Raw genomic sequence first — 21,918 nt, forward strand, 5'->3', positions numbered from 1 at the left:
TTATTCATAATTATAACACCTACACATATTTGTATGTGTTTGTTTGATTGGAATTGAGCTCAGCACTCAGTACCGTTTGGTATTTACTCATTAAATCTTCAGTACATCATTTCATACAGTTTACTTCAATATATTTCTAAGGGATGATGCCACAAACCAGAGAAGTGCTCCCAGTCACACACAAAGGGTTTAGCCACAAATCAGGTATCCTGTGCCCCACCCCTTCTTTGAGAGTATAAAAGGCATGCCCTGGGCATGAGATGTACAGAAGCCACAGGCAAGTGATCCAGGTCAGAGACTCCATAATCCTATTCCTTACTCTCCTAACACCATGAGGGCAATCCTTGCAGCTGTGACCATGCTCCAGGCACTGATAGCTGGAGGTAAGGTGGACATGTCATTGTACAGTCTTGATTGTTATGAGTAAACACAAAGGCACACCTAAATATTAAGAGAATAATGATCAGGACAGAGCTTAATTTGCTCCTTAAATCTGCTGTAAGTTTAAATATCCCCAGTTGTATTTATCTGCTATCACATCATTGCCCTTTTCCCTTGTTTCTGTCTTTCCATCTATTTTTCATTGTTTATCTTGGTTTTAGACAACTTGTAAGTGCCAGGGACCACACCCATGCCCACAAACCCTGGGAGGTGCTAAAGGCAAAATACATTGGAATGACTTGTATTCTTTAGGGGTATTGAACTGTACCTTAGGTTCTGATTGAAGTTCGTAAAGGCTGGACCTTGCTAAGGCTTTGAGTTCTCAACCTTGGGGCTTGTCCTGCTAGCCTTCCTATTAACAAGCAATCTAATGGCCTCACAGAAACCGAGCACCTGTTGATTGCTTTAATGAATGTTAATTATTATTAACATTATCAGGATTGTGTTTTCAATATTGATCAAACATATTGCAAGAGGTGCAATGGAGTAATGATCACAATTGTCTTCAGGGCACCAGTTGTCATGGTGATCATTAGACGATCACCAACATATGCTTGCAAAAAAGTTGATTCTAATATGTAGGATGGCTGCTGCCAACAGAGAAATAACAGAACCAGCGCTGTCACCATACACTCTTACGACAGTGATCTCTTCTCTCCTTAATGAGTCTCAGAAGGAAATACACAAACACTTACAGTGCATTCCTGGAACCTTGCTTCACCCAGTAGATTCTCTGCAGGAGAAGAATCTTCTGAAAGTGACTTATTGCACTTCTGAATGTGGTCAGAAGAAGAGAGATGCTAACTTTCCACACACAATCTTGGAATATCCTGCTTTCTTTCATTCACTTCATGTTTTTCATATTAACTTCATACCTTTAATTTATTTTTCAGACTGTGAGCTTGAGCCCTTAAAAACTGAAAATATACAGCAGTATGTTTACTAGCTGCATGAGAGCAGAAGTCAGATTTTTAGGAATTGAAAAAAATGTCCAAGAACGCTGCTTAAATCGTGTGAGAGTGATTTGGTTCAAAGATATCAGATTGTGACTTTCAATTTAATATGAGCTGTTATACAATCCTATATATGTACAAGATAAAACACATTTCATGTCAAAATGTTGATATCCAACTTCCCTAAGGCAAAGCATCAGATACTACCTTTGTTCAAGTGTGATAGCACAGAGGTTTCAAAGGATAAAGCTGATGTAAGATCTAGTTCTAATCTGGTTGCCACAGCATGTACTTTACCAAGGACCTTTTATTATCTTAATTTGAAATGTCAAGGGTGTAAGCAGGCTTCACCGGTCGCACTTGGACGTATGTATGTTTCAATGGTAGCAAGTGGCTTGTGTGAATAGCCAATGGGCAAGCTGTCTGTTACCACAGTGACAATACATAGCTGGAAACAACTGCTTCCCCTGTCATCTATTGCAGGTAGTTCTATGCTGGGTGTGGGTTTAACTGTTATGTTATGTTATGTTACATACATTTGTAATGCGCACTGCTGCCCCAGCTAAGGGGCGTCCAGGCGCATGGCAGGTAAAAATGCAACACCACAGGAAACACAACAGAAAGGAGGAAAGTGAATTTATTAAAACAAGAAGGTTTTTAAGGCTTTACGAAAGACTAAAAGATCATCGAGCAGTCGCAACTCTACAGGAAGGGAGTTCCAGAGCTCGGCTGCTCTGACCCGGAAGGAACGGCCACCAACCCGACACAGCCTGTATCGGGGAATCACAGTAAGTGCATGACCCAAGGATCTCAGGGGCCGAGTAGGCACATACCACGACAAAAGGTCCGCAAGAATAGGGGGACCTACTCCCCTCAAAATCTTGAACGCCATACACAGCACTTTAAACTGAATTCTGGCCCTGATAGGCAACCAGTGCAGTGATCTCAAAGTGCTGGAGGCAGAACAAGTACGGGGTAGGCCAACAATAGCTCTCGCCGCAGCGTTCTGGACGCGTTGGAGGCGGGTAACCTCAGCCACGTTAGACCCTGCCAGAAGAGAGTTGGCATAGTCCAGGCGAGATAACACTGTAGCCTGGACTATCAGCTGCCTGGTGCGATGGTCAAAGAACTTCAAAACCGGGCGAAGCGACCGTATGATACCAAAGCAACAGGCCGCGATTTTCTTCGTGTGGCCAACGTAGCTGAGGGAGGGATCCATCCATACTCCTAAGTTCTTTAATTCCGTGACCGGGAGGGGGGCCGGCCCCAGCTCCGTAGGCCACCATCTGTCCCCCCATAGCTCCGATCTCTTGCCTACGATCATGATCTCTGTTTTCTTAGCGTTGAGCTGGAGACAGTTGTTCTTCATCCAGCTCGCCACCGCCCTAAGTCCACTCTGAAACCTGGGGGCATCCCGGTCCGCATCCCCGCTGATCGTAACCGCTAGCTGAGTGTCGTCAGCATATGAGACCATAGTCATGCCCCATTGCTTGACGACCTCAGCCAGCGGTCTCACGTAGAGATTAAACAACGTGGGACTCAGCGAGGATCCTTGCGGGACCCCCTGTTTCAAAGGATGGAATTGGGACTGGAACGGTGGGACAGCAACGCTAAAGAAACGATCGTCTAGAAAAGACCGGAACCACTGGAGGGCAGGTTAGACATTGCTGATAATCTTTAATGAAGAAGAACTACACAGGTTTAGGCATTAAACCAATGTTTTATGCATGAAGGCCAATACTGGGGGCTGACAAACAAATACAAAAAAATACCTGATTATAATGTGTATGTTCCAGCTTGTTTGGAACTCAGTGCCTAGCATATGAGCGCTTCAGTGGTTATGCCCATATTTAGCATTATAAACAGCCACCAAATACCCCAAATGATGTCTCACTCTTTTTTTTCCACTTCAGATGATCACACAAGGTGATAAAAGAAATCACAAGCTACAAACTATTATACCAGTACCACATGTCTTAGTGTGAATGTGTTCCCGATTAGGAACGACACACTAGTGATAGGTTAATCTCAGTCCTGACGAAAGCCATACTGACCATGTGGGCACTTTATTAGATGGCTGAAACATGAATACTGAGGATGTGGGAGTGCATCACCATCTCATATGATACCAACCTATCTTTTTAATCTTACCCGAAGTTTCAATCATTAAAAATATTTTTGAGTGGTGGGTAACCATGAGGTAATTTTAATCCTCAGATCCCTGCAAAACTAAACAAAAATATCTGTGTTTCAAATTCCGGTGTCACAGCACACCACTAACTTTTTAGTCATTAAGGGTTCTTTTAAACAACTGCAGGGTTTCTCAACTCACTTGGGAATGGAGCATCTCAAGATGTTTTGAACATTGGTAGAGTTAATTTTAATTAATTTGTTTTATTCAATTAGAGAAGAAAAGTGGCCCATTACTCTTTGTGATTCTCTGCACTCTGAAAATAACCCTGCTGGCGTTTAGAAGGTGGAGAAGCAATCAAGATGTCTTTAAATGTTGGTTTTATCTGGTAATATTTGCAGTGCTTCAATGCCAGAGGTCCAATCTCAGGTTTATATAGCAAGAATTTGACCCGGTATTGGGTATTAGAGCACTTTACATAGCACCAGTTGCTTCAAAGGAGGACATATTCATTTTTTGTTAGGCATGGATAGATTAAGTGATTTGCCTAGAATCATAGGATATTCAGCATCATTGCCGAGACTTGAACCCGGTTCCCAGATTCGAAGTCATTGCTTTAGTTAAGCCAACTTCTCTCCTTCTCTAGCTGCAAAGCAAGATAATCTTGTGGCACAAACAATGTCACAATCTAGCAGGGGTAAAGTAGACGTCATTTATTTTCTAACCCATTATAACATTTAAATAGCTGTAAAGTACCTGTCCAAATGTTAAAGACAATATCCGCAGTTTGTAAAGTGCAAAAGAAACGTATGTCTGTGTAATTCTGAAGTGTGATGGAAACAGGATGTTACTAGGATCATTTGTGTGAAAAATGTGCACCACCAGACACATACTTCTCCATTATTTTTGTCCTTGTTTGCTTTAGGTGAAGCTTGGAGTTTTCACAATCCCTATGGCTTTAGTGATGTAACATTGGTGGCAGCAGCTCTGAAAACTGTTAATGCACTACTGCATGCAGTGTCTCTGACACATGTCCGTCACACACTCTGGGTCATGCAGAATGAACTAGGAACACAGCCATGCTTATCAGATACAGAATCAGACAAACAGAGGAGGAATAAAAAAGGCGGGTAGCCGCTTCAATCTGTGATGTTTTCCAGAGTTCATTATAAATGGCATATATCCATCTTGTAGACCTACCTCTAGCCGGGCCTTTTATGAAATCATTCAAGTCAACCTCGTGAGTCCCTTTAGACAAATGCAGTTTGACTGACGCCAATGTAGAGTGTTTGAGCCAATTCTGACACAATTTGCCTACTGAATAAGTGGTTACAGAATGGTCACTCTCAAAATGGAGATCTACCCTGACCTGTGTAAAACCATCAGCCAGACCCAAAAAACGGTGCTGGCAGGAATCTGCACTTCTGTGCAACATCAACCAACCCTTGGGATCCAAACTGGAAACGTTAAAGGATGAATTTAGCAATAGAGTCTGTAACTCTCTAATCGAAATGTTAGTCGAATTTTCCCAACCTGAATTTTCTTCCAAATCAGAGAAGGAAGAAGTATTTAATTTTTTAGAAGTAGGCAATCCAAAGCATGTTGTCTGTGAGATTGAAGAATTAAAAAACAACATATGATTCGGGATGAGACATGCATGGCGCAAAGCATCAGTGCCTTGTACCTGCCAACATTTAGAACCCCAAACTGATTTAAGGTCAATGGTTTCCTTCCACAAATTATAGCCTCCAACTGCTAGCTGGTCTAGAAACGACTTTGAGTACAATAACTTGGTACTGGTAAGTCTAACTTTGGACACAGATTTTTCTGTCATTCTAAAATAAATTGAAACAGGATTGGACTGGTTAAAGTCAGTAAAATAGGTGTACTTTTTCAAAACTGTCTTAGAGCTGCCTCTTAATGGAGCCGGGCAATGCTTCCACTGTGTATAGTTCACAGTACTCCTCCTGGAATTAGTTTTATGCAGGTAGAGATTGCCAAAATGTTGGAAGCAAAACAAATCACCATAATTAGCAGATTCTAAATATAAATCTTCAGCATCAAAGGCAGCATAATATTTCAAATCAGCAAACAAAGCTTCTACGGCCTGAACATCCCAATCATCAGAACGTATGTTTTGTTTAACCACATCCCCCATGTTAACTCTAAGCACATTAGGAACATTAATAACTTCAGTCGGGACATGGATTTGAAACTTAACAGCATCCCAGACTATCCCATCCAGGACAAGCCAAGCAGTGATGTTAACAAAAGCCAAGTCTCTCTTCAATCTGTGGGCAGAATGTGACGAGGAATGTGGAGCCAATCTTCCATTCAGATGTTGAATGCATGTTCTTTCCTCGACATAGTGTCCATTGAAGAATCGGAAAAAGTAAAACACAAAACCAATTGACAAAAAAAGGTAAAGCGTAAAAAGCCCAAACCAAATGTAAGTCCAAGAGGGAATCAAAAAATGTTTTTAAACAATTTTGCATAAGCCCTAAGCATTGTGGGCTTCCCTTTAGTGTGAGAAACAGTGTCAAATGAAAATCTACATTCTGTTGCTAAACGAGTTTCCAAATCAGGCATCGATAAGTCAGTTGGGTAGGTGAGTCAGTTTCATCAAGTTGAGTACCAGGCAATGTACTCAACAAAGGACTAGAAACAGCAGCCATCTCAAGGGCCACCTCCAGCGCATTATCCGAAGCAGTGGCCAATACAGAATTTCTCACCATTGAAGGACATGAGACCACCGGTGTCATGCTAAGAAGAATCGGCCACTCTGTGTATCTTGACATTGTCAATGGAGATATACCTGTTTTCCTTATGAACTAGAAGTGGTGGTAAAATGACTATTCTCGTGCCCTTCACACCAACCACGGGAACTGGAGCACGGTATGAGGGACCAAATTCCTTCTTGTTATCGATCTTCTCCCGAACCAGTTCTTCAACTTGGGGTAGCCAGCCAACTACCGGGATCTGCAACGCATCATCTGAAGTGGAGGGCAAATGTTCCTTTGCAAGACTGTCTCTTGTCTTTTGTAGAGTCTGTTAAGCATTGCAATGTTCATCTACGCCAAAGGAGGCATCAGCCGCAACCGAGTCTAGACGGTCAAGGTCCGCTTCATACATATTGATACCAAGGAGCATTTTGTATGGGGTCCGCCCACCCAGAGACCTTCTAGGGAGATTAATAAGAGCATGCTGCACACCATTAAGATGGGCCAGACAGTTTCTGCCAGTGCCTATAACTCGAGCTGTCAGTGAATTCTTTAGGTCACGGTTCATTCGTTCCACAACACTATTACCCTCAGGTCGGTATGGAGACGAAAACTTGACTTGGACCCCCATCGAAGCCATGGCATCCCTATATACCTTACAGTCAAAAATCCCATATGGCAGTCCGTGAATCAGTGCTGCGATGAGGCCACACCCATACAAAGCGTGTGCCTGAATCAACTGCTACTAAGATGTACTTATACGCAGTATCAGAAGAAAAAGGACTGCAGTGATCTAAATAAACCCAACATAATGGTTTATTGGAAATGAACAACTGTGCTTGGGGCGGACGCGTAGCAGTTGAAGGCTTAATCTGCTGGAAAATGTCACATTGAAGGACATAGTCACGCATCTGTTTATACAGTCCCTGCCACCAAAAACGCTGTTGTAATTGAGACACAGTGGCTGAAACACCTGCATGTGCAGACGCAACACCTTCATGGGCCGCTGTGATCAGTGTATTTCTGCGATCCGAGTTGGGAATCAATCTCTCCCCAACATCAGGAATTCTCACATAAGGAACCTTATCGGGACTTAAGTGGTATGTGTACTTCGAAGGGAACCCCGTAGGATATTTACCTCCCTTCTCAGTGGCAGCAACAGCCGGCAAGATATCATCATCAATCTTACTTTTGGACCATGTAACTGCTGCAACTAAATATGTCGATACTGCTGATTTCACTGCTTCATCAGCAAGAAAGTTGCCAACAGCGTGAACTCCTACGCGCTGATGACTGAGAGTATGAATTACAAACACAAGTGTGAACTGCTCTTTAAGCTCAGCCACTCGGACCCAGATCATTTTATGTTTCATTGTGCTACCCTTGAAATCATGAAAATCATTCTGAATCCAATAGAAGAGGTTCTCATTGCAAGACTGGACACAGTAGTAAGAATCACTTATGATTAATGTTGTTACACTAGGATCAGCGTACTCTAATGCAAGCATCAGAGCACAAAGCTCTGCCAATTGTGCGGTGCAGTCCCCTAGAATGTGCGTATGCACGACTCTGGACTTGAACTCATCGTTCACCATGGCACCTATCACAATGGCGCATGTGGAAATGTAGGCGTGTTTAGAACCATGCGCAACCTGCGCCGAACCATCAGTGTATATGATGCAATGGAAATCCTCCAAAGGCCGCATAGCCAAAGGTACAGGATGAACAAACTCATATTGCAAAAACTCCTGCGACCATAAGGAGGCATCAAAAACCAAACGTGACATCCGGAGACATGAATGATGCCGCCCATTGTATCCACCGAGGGTGCAAATCTTTGGAATTAGGTACACTGGCCTTCGTAACTGCTCCCAAAGCAGGACACAGGGTAACAACCAACATGCATTTTCCCTGTGACAGGGGACTTACCTTCAGAATTGCCATCTGTACAGCCGTCAAAACTTTCTCCACAGTGGAAAATCGCATTTCAGCCGAAGTGTACAAGTGTGACTTGTAAGCAATAGGTACTGTGTCTCCTTCATTAAAAGTAAGGTATCTGAAACCCACCGTCCCAGGGATGATTCTTATCACCAGGTTGGTGTGGTTATCACAAGTCAATAAGTATTAAGAAACAAGCAGATCAGCCTGCAAAGATTGCAGTATAGCTGACTGCTCCGGCAGCCAGTTTGATTTGGTAAAAGCTGGTTGTATCAAAGCATACAAAGGCTTGATACGCTGGGCATATTCAGGTATGTATGTCCTCCCGAAATTCAAAAATCCAAGCAAAGACTGTAAAGAAGTGAGGAGCTAATCCTCGACCTTCATTGTTGAGGTCGTAGCCCATGAACAACACTGTGTACTCCGCAATATGCGATTTTGCAAAGTTGAATTTGTAACTTAATTCTGCAAAGCTACAAATTAAGCGGACGACTCGACACTGATGCTCCCACAGTTCGTCTTCTGTGAGATAAATGTCATGCACATACGAACAAGCATCTGGGTCAACTCTCTCTAAGAGAGAGACTATGCGGGCAGCAAACACTCCAGGACTATTTGTACCCCATCGATAAACGTTAGAAATGTAACGGACAACGCCGCAAGTAAAGGAGTTCCATTGGGAACTGAGACTATCCAAATGGTGGGCATACAAACCGTTGAAAATGTCAAGCGTGGTTTTAAACTGCTTACGCACAAGACTATTTACAAGGGCCGAGCCGTGAGTATTCGGTCCTGCAGAGGTACGGCAATGCGAGTTTAAATGCCGGTAATACAATACCAAACGATATGAACCGTCAGGCTTGGATACAGTAAAAAAGAGGGTTATTCATTGGTGACACACAAGTTTCAATAACACCATTATATTCAGATTGTTTAAGGATTTCCGAAAAGGAAGCCTTAGCTTTGCGCTTTATGGGATATTGAGGTTGAGGCTGAGGAATAGACCGCAAAGGAATTTTGTGGTGGTGGGAAAATTCGTCTCATCCACAGTGTGTACGGTACAGAGCCTGCGCAAGGGCTTTCGCCCACTCTTCTGTAAAATTCAACACATGCTCCTTCAAGACAGTGTGCGCGAAATTAGGGAGGATTACCTCCTCCCCTCTTGGAGCTGCGAGCACAAAAGGTGGGGGCCAGTCAGCCTCCGCTAACAAAATGTCGTAGGTAGTCCTAAGATTCTCCCAAAATACCCCCTCTATGGTACGTTGTATGTCACCTTCAATGAATAGGGTTATTTCATAAATTCTGTCAGGGGGAGCTACTCTAGTGTCATCTGTCTCCATAACAACATAACGGTCAGTCGCTGTCACCTTCAGTAATGGACGCAGGGCCCCTGGCACTATGGTTATATCTGCCGAGCTGTCCAGCAAGGTCAGAGCCCATGTCTGATTCAGAAGCTGCGTTCTCACTTTCTGTGGCAGATCTGTGTGCTGTTAAAGCAGCGACTTTCTTCTTCTGAAACTGGGGTCTCTTTGGTCTAGTCCTGCTTGCCGAAGACTCCTGAAAAGAACGAGGAGAGCGTTATTCAGAAACCTGAAAACAATCAGGTGATTTTATCATCGCGCAATCGCGCAAGTGATAAACACGTTCTGTGGGCACAGGCAATGGAGACTCAGGATGAGACTCCTGTCTCTGTTGTTGTTGTTGCTTTCTCTGCTTTTGTTTTTTAGGCCAACTTTGTTATTTGGTCTTGGGCTGGTCGTCACTTTCCGACTTCTGCCCTTGGGGTTGTTTTTTCTCTTTAGTAGAAAAAGGCTTGAGACCCCTACTATTGCGGGCCACGGTTTTATAATCTGCCACAATAATCCTCGCCAACTGCTGGGGTTTGTCAGTATCAGGAATCGCCTGCAAAGCATTGAAAAACTGAAAGTTCACCGCATCCCCCTTGACATTCACAAGTATGAGATCGGAAACCACATCAAAGGTGCCACAGAGGCGCATACCCAATTCAACTCAGGTCCGTGCTCATCCTGAACAAGTTTAAGGACCGTCGGAAGGACAGTCATAGACGGAGTGCCGTAACACCTCGTGTAGACCACCGCAAATGTCTTACCCCAGGTATCACACTCACCGATTTCAGGGGTCAAGTCTTTTGGCAAGCTAATTGTCAGAATCCTATGTTTTTCACCAGGAGACGTGTTAGGAAATACCACTTCCAGCAGGTCAAACTTCCTGGCAAGCCAGAAAGGAAAATCATCCTTTTCTTGGGGGCGCTTGCCCATCACATCGTTGACCATAATGGGGTCTGAGTTTCATTTCACCCTGTCCGGAAAGAAGCGCCGCACCACCTGGGGCCCCACCCAGGAGATTACGGGTAATGTATTGGACTAATGACCTAATCACGCTAATTGCGACTACATGTAGTCATCCTAACTCAACTACTGTACATGCCCCGTGTTGAGGATGAGGTGACAATCCAGCCAAAACAGGCCAATTTGCACCCGGAATGAAAAGGACCTAACCTCTGAGCTGCTAAAGTATGGGGTAGGGTGCCATTAAACCAAACTCGATGCTGCCAAGTATCTATAGGAATCTCCTGTGCCCTATATGGTGCATATTCCTGTGGTACAGCCGTGGGAGTGCATGTGTCGAATATCCGAGTATCTGCATTCATAGCTGGAAAGGTCACCCATGAGTAGAAAATCTCATACGGGTAAGCCACCTCTTCACTCACTACCATGATCACTACCATGCCATCTTCGGGAACATTATAATTCTGCAAATGATTGCGCACCGCAATGCGGCTATGTTGCGCAATGTCCACCGCGGCCATAGTGACACAGAAAGTAATAAGTACAAAGTAAACCTTGTAACACAACTGGGTAGTAATTCAAGGAAAGCGTTTAGAAAGATTCAAGCTTGAAAGGACCTACGTAAATTTAGGGAGGTTTGTCCAACACTACCGTTAACCGGAAACAATAGTGAAGGGGGTAAGGACTGAACGAAGCACTACTCAAGTATCATGTAATAAGACCACCAACGATTGGGCGCCATGTCGCAGGGATTCCATTCTCATACAGAACTGTGCATAGAGACTTGGAACCTCAGTGATTTAGGGTGTGCCAAAACTCACCTTAGTACCCAAGATCCCCTACCAGACTAGCTACAGTGTCTCATTGGTTATCACAAACTCCCAATGCTTAGACAAACCAGAACATGGACTTAGTACACTCAGGTAATGTGGAACACATGAACACTCTTTCGTTATACAATCATTCCAATCCAGAACAAGGAGTAAAATAGGACATGTGCATATTTGAAATGTTTATTCACTAATGCAGTGTTCTCAAACGCAGTATCTTAGCTAGTACAAGCAAACATATTATAAGAAACAAAGTAATCTTCATTGTCACTAGTCCGTAGCAAACAAAAGGTGAAAGCATGGTATTATTCTAAAACAAATAGGGTTCAGTAACACCTAAATCTCACCCTCTCTAGCTAGTATATTATATTATATCTAAGAAGGTCTCTTTGGGTTTTAACAGGGCGGCCCCATACCTCAAGATCCTAGTGGTTAGGGATCACATCATCTTCCACCAGTTCTCTGCATGCAAAGAACCATCAAGTGTGTTTGTATGCTCTTGTGCAAAGCAATATAAAACAGCCCTAAATCCAGAATTTGGCCGCAGCTGCATGTATTTTATGTCTAGGAACGTGCGAAGATCAGATTCACAACAACCACTGTGTTGAGATATCCTTGAAGGTTTCTGCACTCACTGTACAGACACAGCTCACCACGCAAGGCTGATATCAGAGTAACAACATATTATTCTCGCATGAATCAAAACATTCTACTAGGCTCAAAGCTAAAGCAACAGCTATGTGTCGTGTGCAGAAGCAGCAGAAAGGTAAAATGGTGTTTAAACTCCTAACAAGCTCATGCTAACATAACACAGCATAGAGGCAATGTATATCAATATGACACTTTCTTTTCTTCTTATTCCTGAAAATGTTCCATGCAAAGTTTGGATGTGCGCCGCTCTTAGGCTCAAGCACCATACGTATTTTGTATACATATGTCTCTATGTTTAAATGAAAAGCACAATTTTGCTCAGATCTCTATATTGCGTCTCTTTTTCCTGCAGATTGCCTACTTTGCGAGACGTGCCTTGCTTCCGGCACCAGCCAATGCTCTGGTATCATCACGCAGTGCGCTCCTGGTGTAACTCACTGCATCAAAGGGCTGGAGAACAACACACTGGGTGAGTGCCACATGCCACATATCTGTCACATGACTCTATCCTCAAAAGTTGGGCCAGTGCTTAGTTTGTAAAATTACAAGTGCCAGGGCCTAAGATATTTCTGAGGAGGACACTGCAGCTTGCACCACCTGTGGTCCTTGTCAGCGCTGCCACATACCTGTACCAATGGCACACCTACACAAAATAATGAATAGTGAGATTCTGTCAGATTACAGCTACTCTGGGGAGTGATCTGGCACTGAGTGGACCGTTAGAGGGCAAAGAAAAAGGGGATTACAGAGTGAAGAGCCTACATACCATCACAGTCCCAAAATTATGACAGTTGGGACTAGACTAGGTGAACATGAGCAAGCACCCTTGGAATAAATATTGTATGAATCCTATATTAAACATTTTTTTCATGTGCATTTTTAAAACTAGACTAACAGAGCCACCATGTGTCAGGTTGTCATAAATATGAAATAAGTCTGGGTGTCAAGCACCAGAAAACCCCAGCACAAATTAAGAACTGATTCTGGACATTTATAGGTTGAATGGAAGCTTCCTCTGTGACCTTCAGAATGTTCTTCTATTGAAACGACATGGCAGTAACTGACAGGATAAAATGTGTTATCTGGCATACATTCCTACCTGGGTCACTTGCTTGCGGTGCCTTAGGCCTCCAAGCTAAGCTATCAATACTAAAAAGCCCTAATAATGAGGTTACAGGTTTGTGGTGCTTGTGTTCCATTCTGGAGAGTGCCTTGCCTTGTTGTTCAAGATGGATTGTTCTCGTGGGTATCAGGTCAGTACTGATTTTAATAAGACTGGCATGTTTTGTGTGGAGTGGCACAAAATAAAATGATGGGTTGGAAGTATATTGAGAGATTTTGAAAGTGATTAGGAAGTGTGGAAAAAGTTCTAAAAGCATTTGAGTTAAAAAGAAGTGAAATATTTAATTTTGGGGATAATTACTTAAAGAAAGCTATTCTAAAACATTAAACCCCTGCTTTTACTTGGTTTGGCTGTTTCACCCAGACTCCTTCAATGTAATCATGTCTGCTCAGGAATTCATACTGAGATCTCTTTTTGTTTAATCAAAACATGCATTTGTGCCAACAGGGGGTAATGTTATTTTAACTGCGTACAAGGACTGTGTGAATCCCGCCGAAAAAGCAGTCTGTGGAAAAGAGTTCTACTTACAAAACTCTGTGTTCTCTTCACGGATCAGTAGAACATGTTGTTCTTCTGACTTATGCAACAGCGGGAATGTGGAAGGTATGTACAGGAGTATGTATGGAGTCTGATATTTGTTACACAGGTAATGTGCAGGGTAGATGCAGTCTGTGACTAACATCTATAACAGAGAGTATGTGCATGGCCATGCAGTGTATGACTCCCACATCTGTAACTCAGAGGGTGTGTAGGGTATGTTCCATAACAGAAGGGGGTGCATGTCACAAACTGTCTGTAACTCTGAAATCTTTGGCACAGGGATGCGTAGGGTATTCTCAGCCTGTGACTCTAATATCTGTAACAGAGAGTATGTGCATGGTAAATGCAATCTGTGACTCCCACATCAGTACCTCAGGGACTGTGCAGGGTATGTCCCATAACAGAGGTTTGTGCAAGGCACGTACAGTCAGGAACTCTGACATCTCTAGCACTGGGTATGCGCAGTCTATGACTCCATTTGTAACATTGGGGATGTGCAGGAGATTTAGAGTCTATGAATTTAACAACTGTAACTGAGTGATTGTACAGTCTGGGCTGACTGTGACTCCAACACCTTTAAAATAGGGGATGTTTAGAATATGTACAGTCCATGACACTGACATCTGTAAAGAATGGGCTGTGCAGGGACATGAAGTCTGTTATTTTGACATATGTAAATGAAGGGCTTTGCAAGGATATGCAGTCTGTAATTCTGATATCTGTAAAGCAGGGGCCCTGTAAAACTGATGGGATGGGTAGGGGGTATGCAGTGTGTGACTGACAGTTGTGACAGAAGGGATTTGAAAGATTCATACAGTGTGACACTTCTGTGACATAAAGTGTAAGTTGTTAGCCTGGTATATGATGCACACTAATGCAATTCATACCAAAGGGGGTGATGGACGGAGCGTTTGAGCAAATCGAACACTCACCCCCAGTCAACTGATCTGGGTTTAATCTGACAACATTCTTTAGCTCACTCCACCACCCCATTTCAGACATGCCCATATGCAAATTAGTCTGACCCTGTGCCTCATGGGAACAGTCCAGCCCGAACCTCCAAGCCATGTCTTCCCTAGACCGTAAACAAGCATCCTGGGACCGGTTTTAGGTTCATAACTCTCATCAGCCAGGCTATCTTGAATCCAGTGGCAAAGTGAGCAGGGGACCCATGTCTGGGCATACCCTGCCAACTTAGGGTGAACAAATCGATACCAAAGGGGATAATGGATGGGGCGTTTGAGCAAATCAAACACCCACCCCCAGTCCACTGATCTCGTTTTAACCATCACCATTCTTTATTTCACTCCATGACCCCAGTTCAGACATGGGCATATGCAAATCAGTCTGACCCTGTGCCTCACGGGAACAGTCCAGCCTGAACTGCCAAGCCATGTCTTCCCTGGACTGGAAACAAGCATCCTAGGACAAGTTTCGGAATCATAATCCTCATCAGGCAGGTATCTTAAATCCAGTGGCCAATTGAGCAAGGGACTCATGTCTGAGCATACCCTGACAACTTAGGGCGAACAAAGCGATACAAAAGGGGATGATGGACGGAGCGTTTGAGAAAATCAAACACTCACCCTAGTCAAATGTTCTGGGTTTAATACATCACCATTCTTTAGCTCACTCCACCATCCCAGTTCAGACATGGTCATATGCAAATCAGTTCCTCATAGGAACAGTCCAGTCCAAACTGCCAAGCCAAGTCTTTCCTGGACCGGAAACAAGCATCTTGGGACTGGTTTCGGGTTCATAACCCATATCAGCCAGGCTATCTTGAATTCAGTGACAAGTGGCAATTGGGCACCAAGCACCAGTCCAGAAACCCTTATGGTGATTTTACTGGTCTTAGACAACCTTGGAAAGCTATGGAGAGCAGCCTTCAGTGCAGAAGGAGTGTAAATAAAGCGTGTTTTACCAGAACATATTCTTATAAGTATAGATTAAATTAAATATATCCTAGGCGGAGATTTACACAATATTCACAATACTTTGTAATAGAATCAGGTAAGTAGCAAAGGAATACACAGTGGTCACCGGGAGGGACCAAACAATGCAGTAAATTAGTGGTAGGCAAACCACGACTCGAGTCAAGACTATGCCCAGAAGATGTAGAAGTGCTAGTGATACAGGGAACCACCCAAGGTAAGTAACTATGAGCCCGACGGAGGAGGTATACAGTGAGGGAACACAACTGCGGGATTAACACTAGTCAGTAGGTAAGTTGTGTTTGCAATTTTAAAGAAGAAGTACCCTTCCCAGGGACTCTAAAACAATCCCTTGGAAGACAGAAACTTAGAGAGTCACCCCACCCGTAAATACTTTATGAACCAGGTTAACTACACCAGGGGATCCAAAAGCAAAGATATGAACTAGCATTGGAAACCATCATCAAACACAATAGGAGACTTCAGGAAGTTGCTGCTGGGGAAGGTGAAAGTATCTGACAGGACCCAGGATGCAATGGGGTGAATTGTGATGGGATTAGAGGCAGTGTTCTCCCTACCTCCTGAGGATATACTTTGCTGTGTCATATTGGACTGCATAATGAATGAGGCTTACGTTGTATCGAGAGAAGCGCATGTTATCTTTGAACATTACCAAACTAGGTAAAAGGTCAGTACTAAGAACCATTATGTAGTGTAATATCAGGGGAATGAAAGTGAAAGAAAAAGTTATTACCTGAACCTAAGTTGGGGTACCTATATAAAAACTTAACACTGTGGTTATCGAGAGGGGAAAGTGTATCTTTCAGAAATCACTACAAGAGAGCAAGGGAGACAGAGTGGGATAAAACATGGAAGTTCCCCTGAATAATGTCAGATATGTGGTGGAGGTCATCCTACATGCGGTGGGGTGCTTGGGGCAAAAAATGGTTGAATCAGAGGAGGAGGGAGAGAAGGGGGAGTTAGAGATATGGAAGAAAAAAGAACCTCTCTAGTGTCTCAATTAGAGCTATGACATGCACCCTGCAGCACCGATATCCCATAGGGACATATAATGTGTCACCTGATGTAGGATGGAAAAGTGTAGCCCCAAATGACTCTGCAGAAGAGGGGAGCAACATGTTGAGTCCTAGATCTACTGCATATGATAGATGTCTTGGAACCAACATCTAACAGCTGCAGAAGGGGTTCCTAGGCAGAGAGTGGTCTGGAGATGGTCACTTGTGTCATTGGGGGTCATGGTATTGTCGTAAATATTTAATTTACCATCTTAATTTCTATGCAGGTAAGTACTTAATCAATAATAACTCAATCGGAAAGAAAGAAAACAGAGTCCGTGGTGTTAGAGTTTCTTAGGGGTTTTATTCCTTAAAAAGGAATCGTTCCGGAACTGGGTATCGGGTTCCTGCAACCACACAGGGTTCAGGAAGGGATAGAGCCATATTTTATTGACAGTACATAGCTTATATACTTAATTTACATCATAGAAAGCAATATAGTAGGCGTAACAGCTGAGAGAAGACAAGATAACAGCATCCACGTGTTACTAGTACGTAATCAGAAGGCGTGGACTAGGCGTAACTGGAGGTGTGCTTCTAGAAACATCACAGGTAGGTGTCACATGTGGGTGGCACTAAACAGAAATGTTGCAATGTCAGCAGAAATCAGAGGCTTGGATGCGCGCGCAGCTGCATGACGTGTGATTGGCGTGAAACTGGAGGGTGCAGGGGGCTTGACATTTACACTGACGGAAAGAGACAGAAGTCTGGCATGTCAGATCAACTTGTGCTTCTATCATATCTGATATCTGATGTTTAGGAACTGAGCTATCTGGGCGGAAAGGTCTCTGGGGCAGAAGCTATTCTATACTGACTGTGAGTGCGTGTATAAGCGCCTGAGTGTCTGCATGAGAAGCGTGGGGGCATGGGCCTTCCATGGGAGCATGGTAACAGAGGCTATGAATTACTTGCACGGAGACAGGCCGGCCCTTCGGCTCTGCAGCTGGGGGATGTTTACTGAAACTAGTAGGCAGGAATGTATTTTCGAGGAGCGGAACAGATAACTCGAAGGTTGTAGTCAGTCTTGGCAGGCAGCAGGCTGAGCTGAGCGCGGTGGGCCGCGCTGGAAGTAAGGCAGAGTTCACAGGTACGGGGGCAGCCTGGGCTGAGGCTTTCAGAGTCAGAAGGCAGAAAAAGGCTCGATGGCAGAAATTCAGGGCCTACTTTGCCAGAGCTGAAAAACATGTAAAGTACACTACAAAAAGACGTTGGCATGGCATACTTAGGAACGGACTATTCAACCCATTCAGGGTGGGTCTGAAAGAGGACATGTTAACGTTGGACGCAAATGTATTTGCGTCTTCATAGCTAGCACAGGAGGGAAGTTACATGCACTTTTAACTCGTACATGGAGACGGTGGGGTACACGATAGGGAACATAACTTGACCAAAAATTTATATTTCCTCATTCCCTCCTTGTTCCCTACGGACCCTTCATGATATCTCGATCATCATGAATTGATCAGTCTGTTCTTGTAACATAATTTGCTCGTCTCTCTTCCGTTGTCGGTTTGAGAGAAAACTGGAATGTTCAATGCATGATGTGGCGCACAGTCCACATATCGCCGGCCCACACTGTAGGCACAGGCAGCAACTGAATACTATGACAAGGCCAATGCCTAGGAAGGATAGGATCTTCCATCCCCAAGCGGACAACGTTGTCCAGAACCAACCGGACCAAGTCCAGGTGCCTGGATTCTGATGTATTAAACTTGCAATTTTGTGAAGACGTGTAATAGCTTTGTATACAGATGGCGCGTTTTCTGGGATGAAAACACAGCAACTTGACCCGATGACCTTACAGGCTCCACCTCTATCTGCCAAGATGACGTCAATAACAAGACGATTCTGAAGGACAACAACCCGCATGGCGGATTGCTCCTCTGTTAGGTTACCTAAGGCGGAGGCAGTTTCATGTACTACAGCTTCAAGGGTTCTAGTTAATCTACGTATTAATTTACTGTTTTGGACGGGGCCTAAAAAGAAAAAGAATCCTTTATTAAAATCGGTGTATTGTTCCCATGCCGTTTCTGTATAGTCGACAAGCGGGAGATCTCTTCGGAGTCTATTCTTTACTAGATGTGTGTTTCTGTGATAATCAGGAGGGGCTAGAAAAACAGGTGGCAGAAGGAATGCAATATAACAGGTACCATCCCAATCTGGAGGTAAACGTATGTATGCGGTATGACCACAAACAAAATAAGAATGACGGGTAGCTTTAAAGGACGATTTACCATGATCACTGAATTCGACCACAGTAGTACATTTACTATGACCTAAGTGTACTGAACCTTTCTTTCTGACACATAATTCACCAGTGACTGGTAGTACTGACATAGCGGGCAGAACTGGTGCAGCTTCGGATTCAACAGTAAGAATCATAAGGTTAATTGTGTAATTACTTAATCCATATACTTCATTTTCTAGATCAGTTCCTATTCTAATGGGGAGTCCCTCCTTATCAGGGTAACAGACGTCGAACAGGACTAAGTTCAGGTTTCCCCAAACCCAGCTCCCGTCGAAAACAGCAATATCAGGATCTAAGGAATTCATTATTTTAAACCATGCACCACAGGAGCCGTTGTGAGTGAACGGGTACGGAAAAAGGGGCAGAGCTCCCTTGTAATTCTGGTAGGGAGGGAGTCGGCCACATATCCAGCAGTTTGTAGCGTTATTAGTCTGATGGGAATGATGTAGCATACTAATGAAAGTGTTGTTGCGCAGCGCAAGTCTGTAAGAGAGTTCATGTGGAGGTAACTCACTAAAAGAATGTTCAGCAGAAACATTGTAAGCAGATTGTTCACGCTTGAAAATAGGGCAATAGATAGGAAGAAGTATACTTGCAACAATAATCAGAAGACTTAGAAAAAACATAATTAATAATGTCACTATACAGTGACTACGCAGTGATTTGCAGTATGTACGTTTCTTGAATTGTCTCTCTCTCTTTCTATCCCGATCTAGGGGATACATGTCAGAAACTATTTAACCGATTCACCTAGGGGAGGACTTAAACAATTAAACTGTCTGACTTGCTAGATCGAAGCTTCAATCGATACTCCTCTTGGGGAGTTTTCTCTCGTTCGGGTATTTTAAAGTCACTAGGTTTAATACAGTCTTTGGTGGGGGTGGACGAGTCAGGGTCTGGTTTCAGTTCGTTGCATAGTTTAATATGACTCGTATGGACCCACCCCTTTCTGCCCTCCAACTTCACTGCGGTCCTCGTAGTAAGAAGGACGGTCTTCGGCGCTTTCCACCGGGGCTCCAGCGGGCTTTTCCTGTCGAAGTTCCTAACTAGGACCAGATCGCCAGGGCGGACATCGTGTGGCTTTACATCAGTGTTGTCAGGAAAGGCTGCGGCAACCTGTGAACGACATGATTGGAGTGCAGACATCAAGGAGGCAAGGTAATCTGTCAACATGTTACAATCAACATCGGTAATTTTCTTAGGAATGGGCGTCCCCCACATATTCGGTGGTCTGCCAAAGACCACTTCGTACGGGGATAGTCCTGATCTCGAATGTGCAACCATTCTCATATAGAACAGTGCAACTGGCAGGGCGACTATCCAGTCGACCCCTTTCTCCTAGCATATTTTGGCAAGGCGGATCTTAAGTGTCTGGTTATGCCTCTCTACAAGGCCTGCGGCTTCGGGATGTCGGACACAATGGAATCTCCACTGATATCCTAGCAAAAGGGAGACATGCTTCATGAGTTCGGATGAGAACGGCTGTCCGTTATCTGAGTACACGACACGAGGCAGGCCGTATCGTGGGAAGAATTCTCGGACCAGCTGTTTGGCAGTGGTCGGGGCAGTGTAATCTGAGACTGGGTATGCTTCGGTCCAACGAGAAAGTGCACAAACAACTACGAGGACATATTTGAATCCTCGACAACGGTCCATCTGGATATAATCCATCTGGAGGACTTCAAAAGGGTGATCGGGAGGATGAAATCCACCTTGCTCTACAGGAACGCTTTTACCTGGATTGAACTGACAACAGATCATGCAAGTACGCACTTTCTGTTTTGCTGCTGCTCGTAAGTGTTTGTTGTACCAGAGATTCTGTAGACTGTCTAACATAGCTTTCTCTCCTAGATGTGCAGGACTATGTGCTGTATTTATCATGACTTGAACCATTGAGTCGGGGAGGAACCATGTAGTTTTTCCCTTTGTGACCCATCCTTGATCTGTCTGGATCCCTCCTAGTTCAGTCCATTTCTTTATTTCATCTGGAGTGGCATGTGTCTGAATCTCGATTACGTCTAGGGTGGGATCCCTGACTGACATACACTGAGTTGGTACTATTGTCTTTGTCACATCAGTAGTCTGGGTGTGAGTCAATGCTGTATGTTTTGCTGTCTGGTCTGCCAGGTCGTTACCCTGGGAAACAGAATCTGTAACCTTAGTATGTGCTTTACACTTCATGACTGATATGCCCGAGGGCAAATGTATTGCTTCTAATAGTGCTTGAATGAGGGGACCGTGTTGGATCTTGGCACCATGAGAGGTCAAGAAACCTCTTTCTTGCCATAACATGCCGAAGTCGTGTACGACTCCGAACGCATAGCGGGAATCAGTGTATATGTTAACATTTCTGTTCTTGGCTAGAATACAAGCTCGGGTCAGAGCGATGAGCTCCGCCGCTTGAGCAGACAGTGTGTCAATACGGTGTGTTTCTTTAACTTCAGTTTCAGTGGTCACTGCATACGCGGCCACTAATTCTCCTGTACTTGTTCTCATGCATGAACCGTCCACATAAAGTGTCAGGTCTGGATTTGTCAGTGGAACATCTGTTAGGTCTCGTCGAGGTTTTGTTACTGTATTAATGATTTCTATGCAATCATGCGGTGTTGGATCTGTCAGAATTGTAGGTAACAGTGTTGCGGGGTTCAGAATACTACAGCGTCTGATTTCTATGTGTGGCTGGAATAGTGTCAATTCATAACCTGTCAGTCGTGCTATAGTCAAGTGTTGAGTCTGGGTTCTGTTTAAAAGAACCTCTACAGAATGTGGAACTTGAACTGTTAATGGATGTCCTAAAACAATTGAGTCGCTCTGTCTGATTGCTAGTGCTGTTGCTGCTACTGACTTCAAGCACGCAGGGAGTGCCTGAGCTACTGAATCCAATGTACTTGAAAAATAAGCGCAAGGCTTATATGAACCTGCTTGGTCTTGAGTGAGGACAGACAATGCTGTACCCTCACGTTCTGTAACAAAAAGTGTAAAAGGTTTGCTGTAACATGGTGTCGCTAAAACTGGTGCTTGGCA

The 21,918-nt window shown here is 43.9% G+C and overlaps 1 protein-coding gene across 1 annotated transcript in view; it reads left to right on the forward strand.

Annotated features, from left to right (window-relative positions):
• Positions 1-331: 331 nt before the first annotated feature.
• Positions 332-21,918, forward strand: part of LOC147725197 (phospholipase A2 inhibitor and Ly6/PLAUR domain-containing protein-like) — an 85,702-nt gene continuing 64,115 nt past the window's right edge. Inside the window, exons 1-3 of the mRNA XM_086918195.1 lie at positions 332-383; positions 12,326-12,442; positions 13,544-13,699. Coding sequence (XP_086774321.1) covers positions 332-383; positions 12,326-12,442; positions 13,544-13,699 — 325 coding nt within the window. The remainder of the gene's footprint in view (positions 384-12,325; positions 12,443-13,543; positions 13,700-21,918) is intronic.

Source organism: Lissotriton vulgaris, chromosome 4_1, assembly GCF_964263255.1.
Source record: "Lissotriton vulgaris chromosome 4_1, aLisVul1.2, whole genome shotgun sequence".
Taxonomy (NCBI): Eukaryota; Metazoa; Chordata; class Amphibia; order Caudata; family Salamandridae; genus Lissotriton; species Lissotriton vulgaris.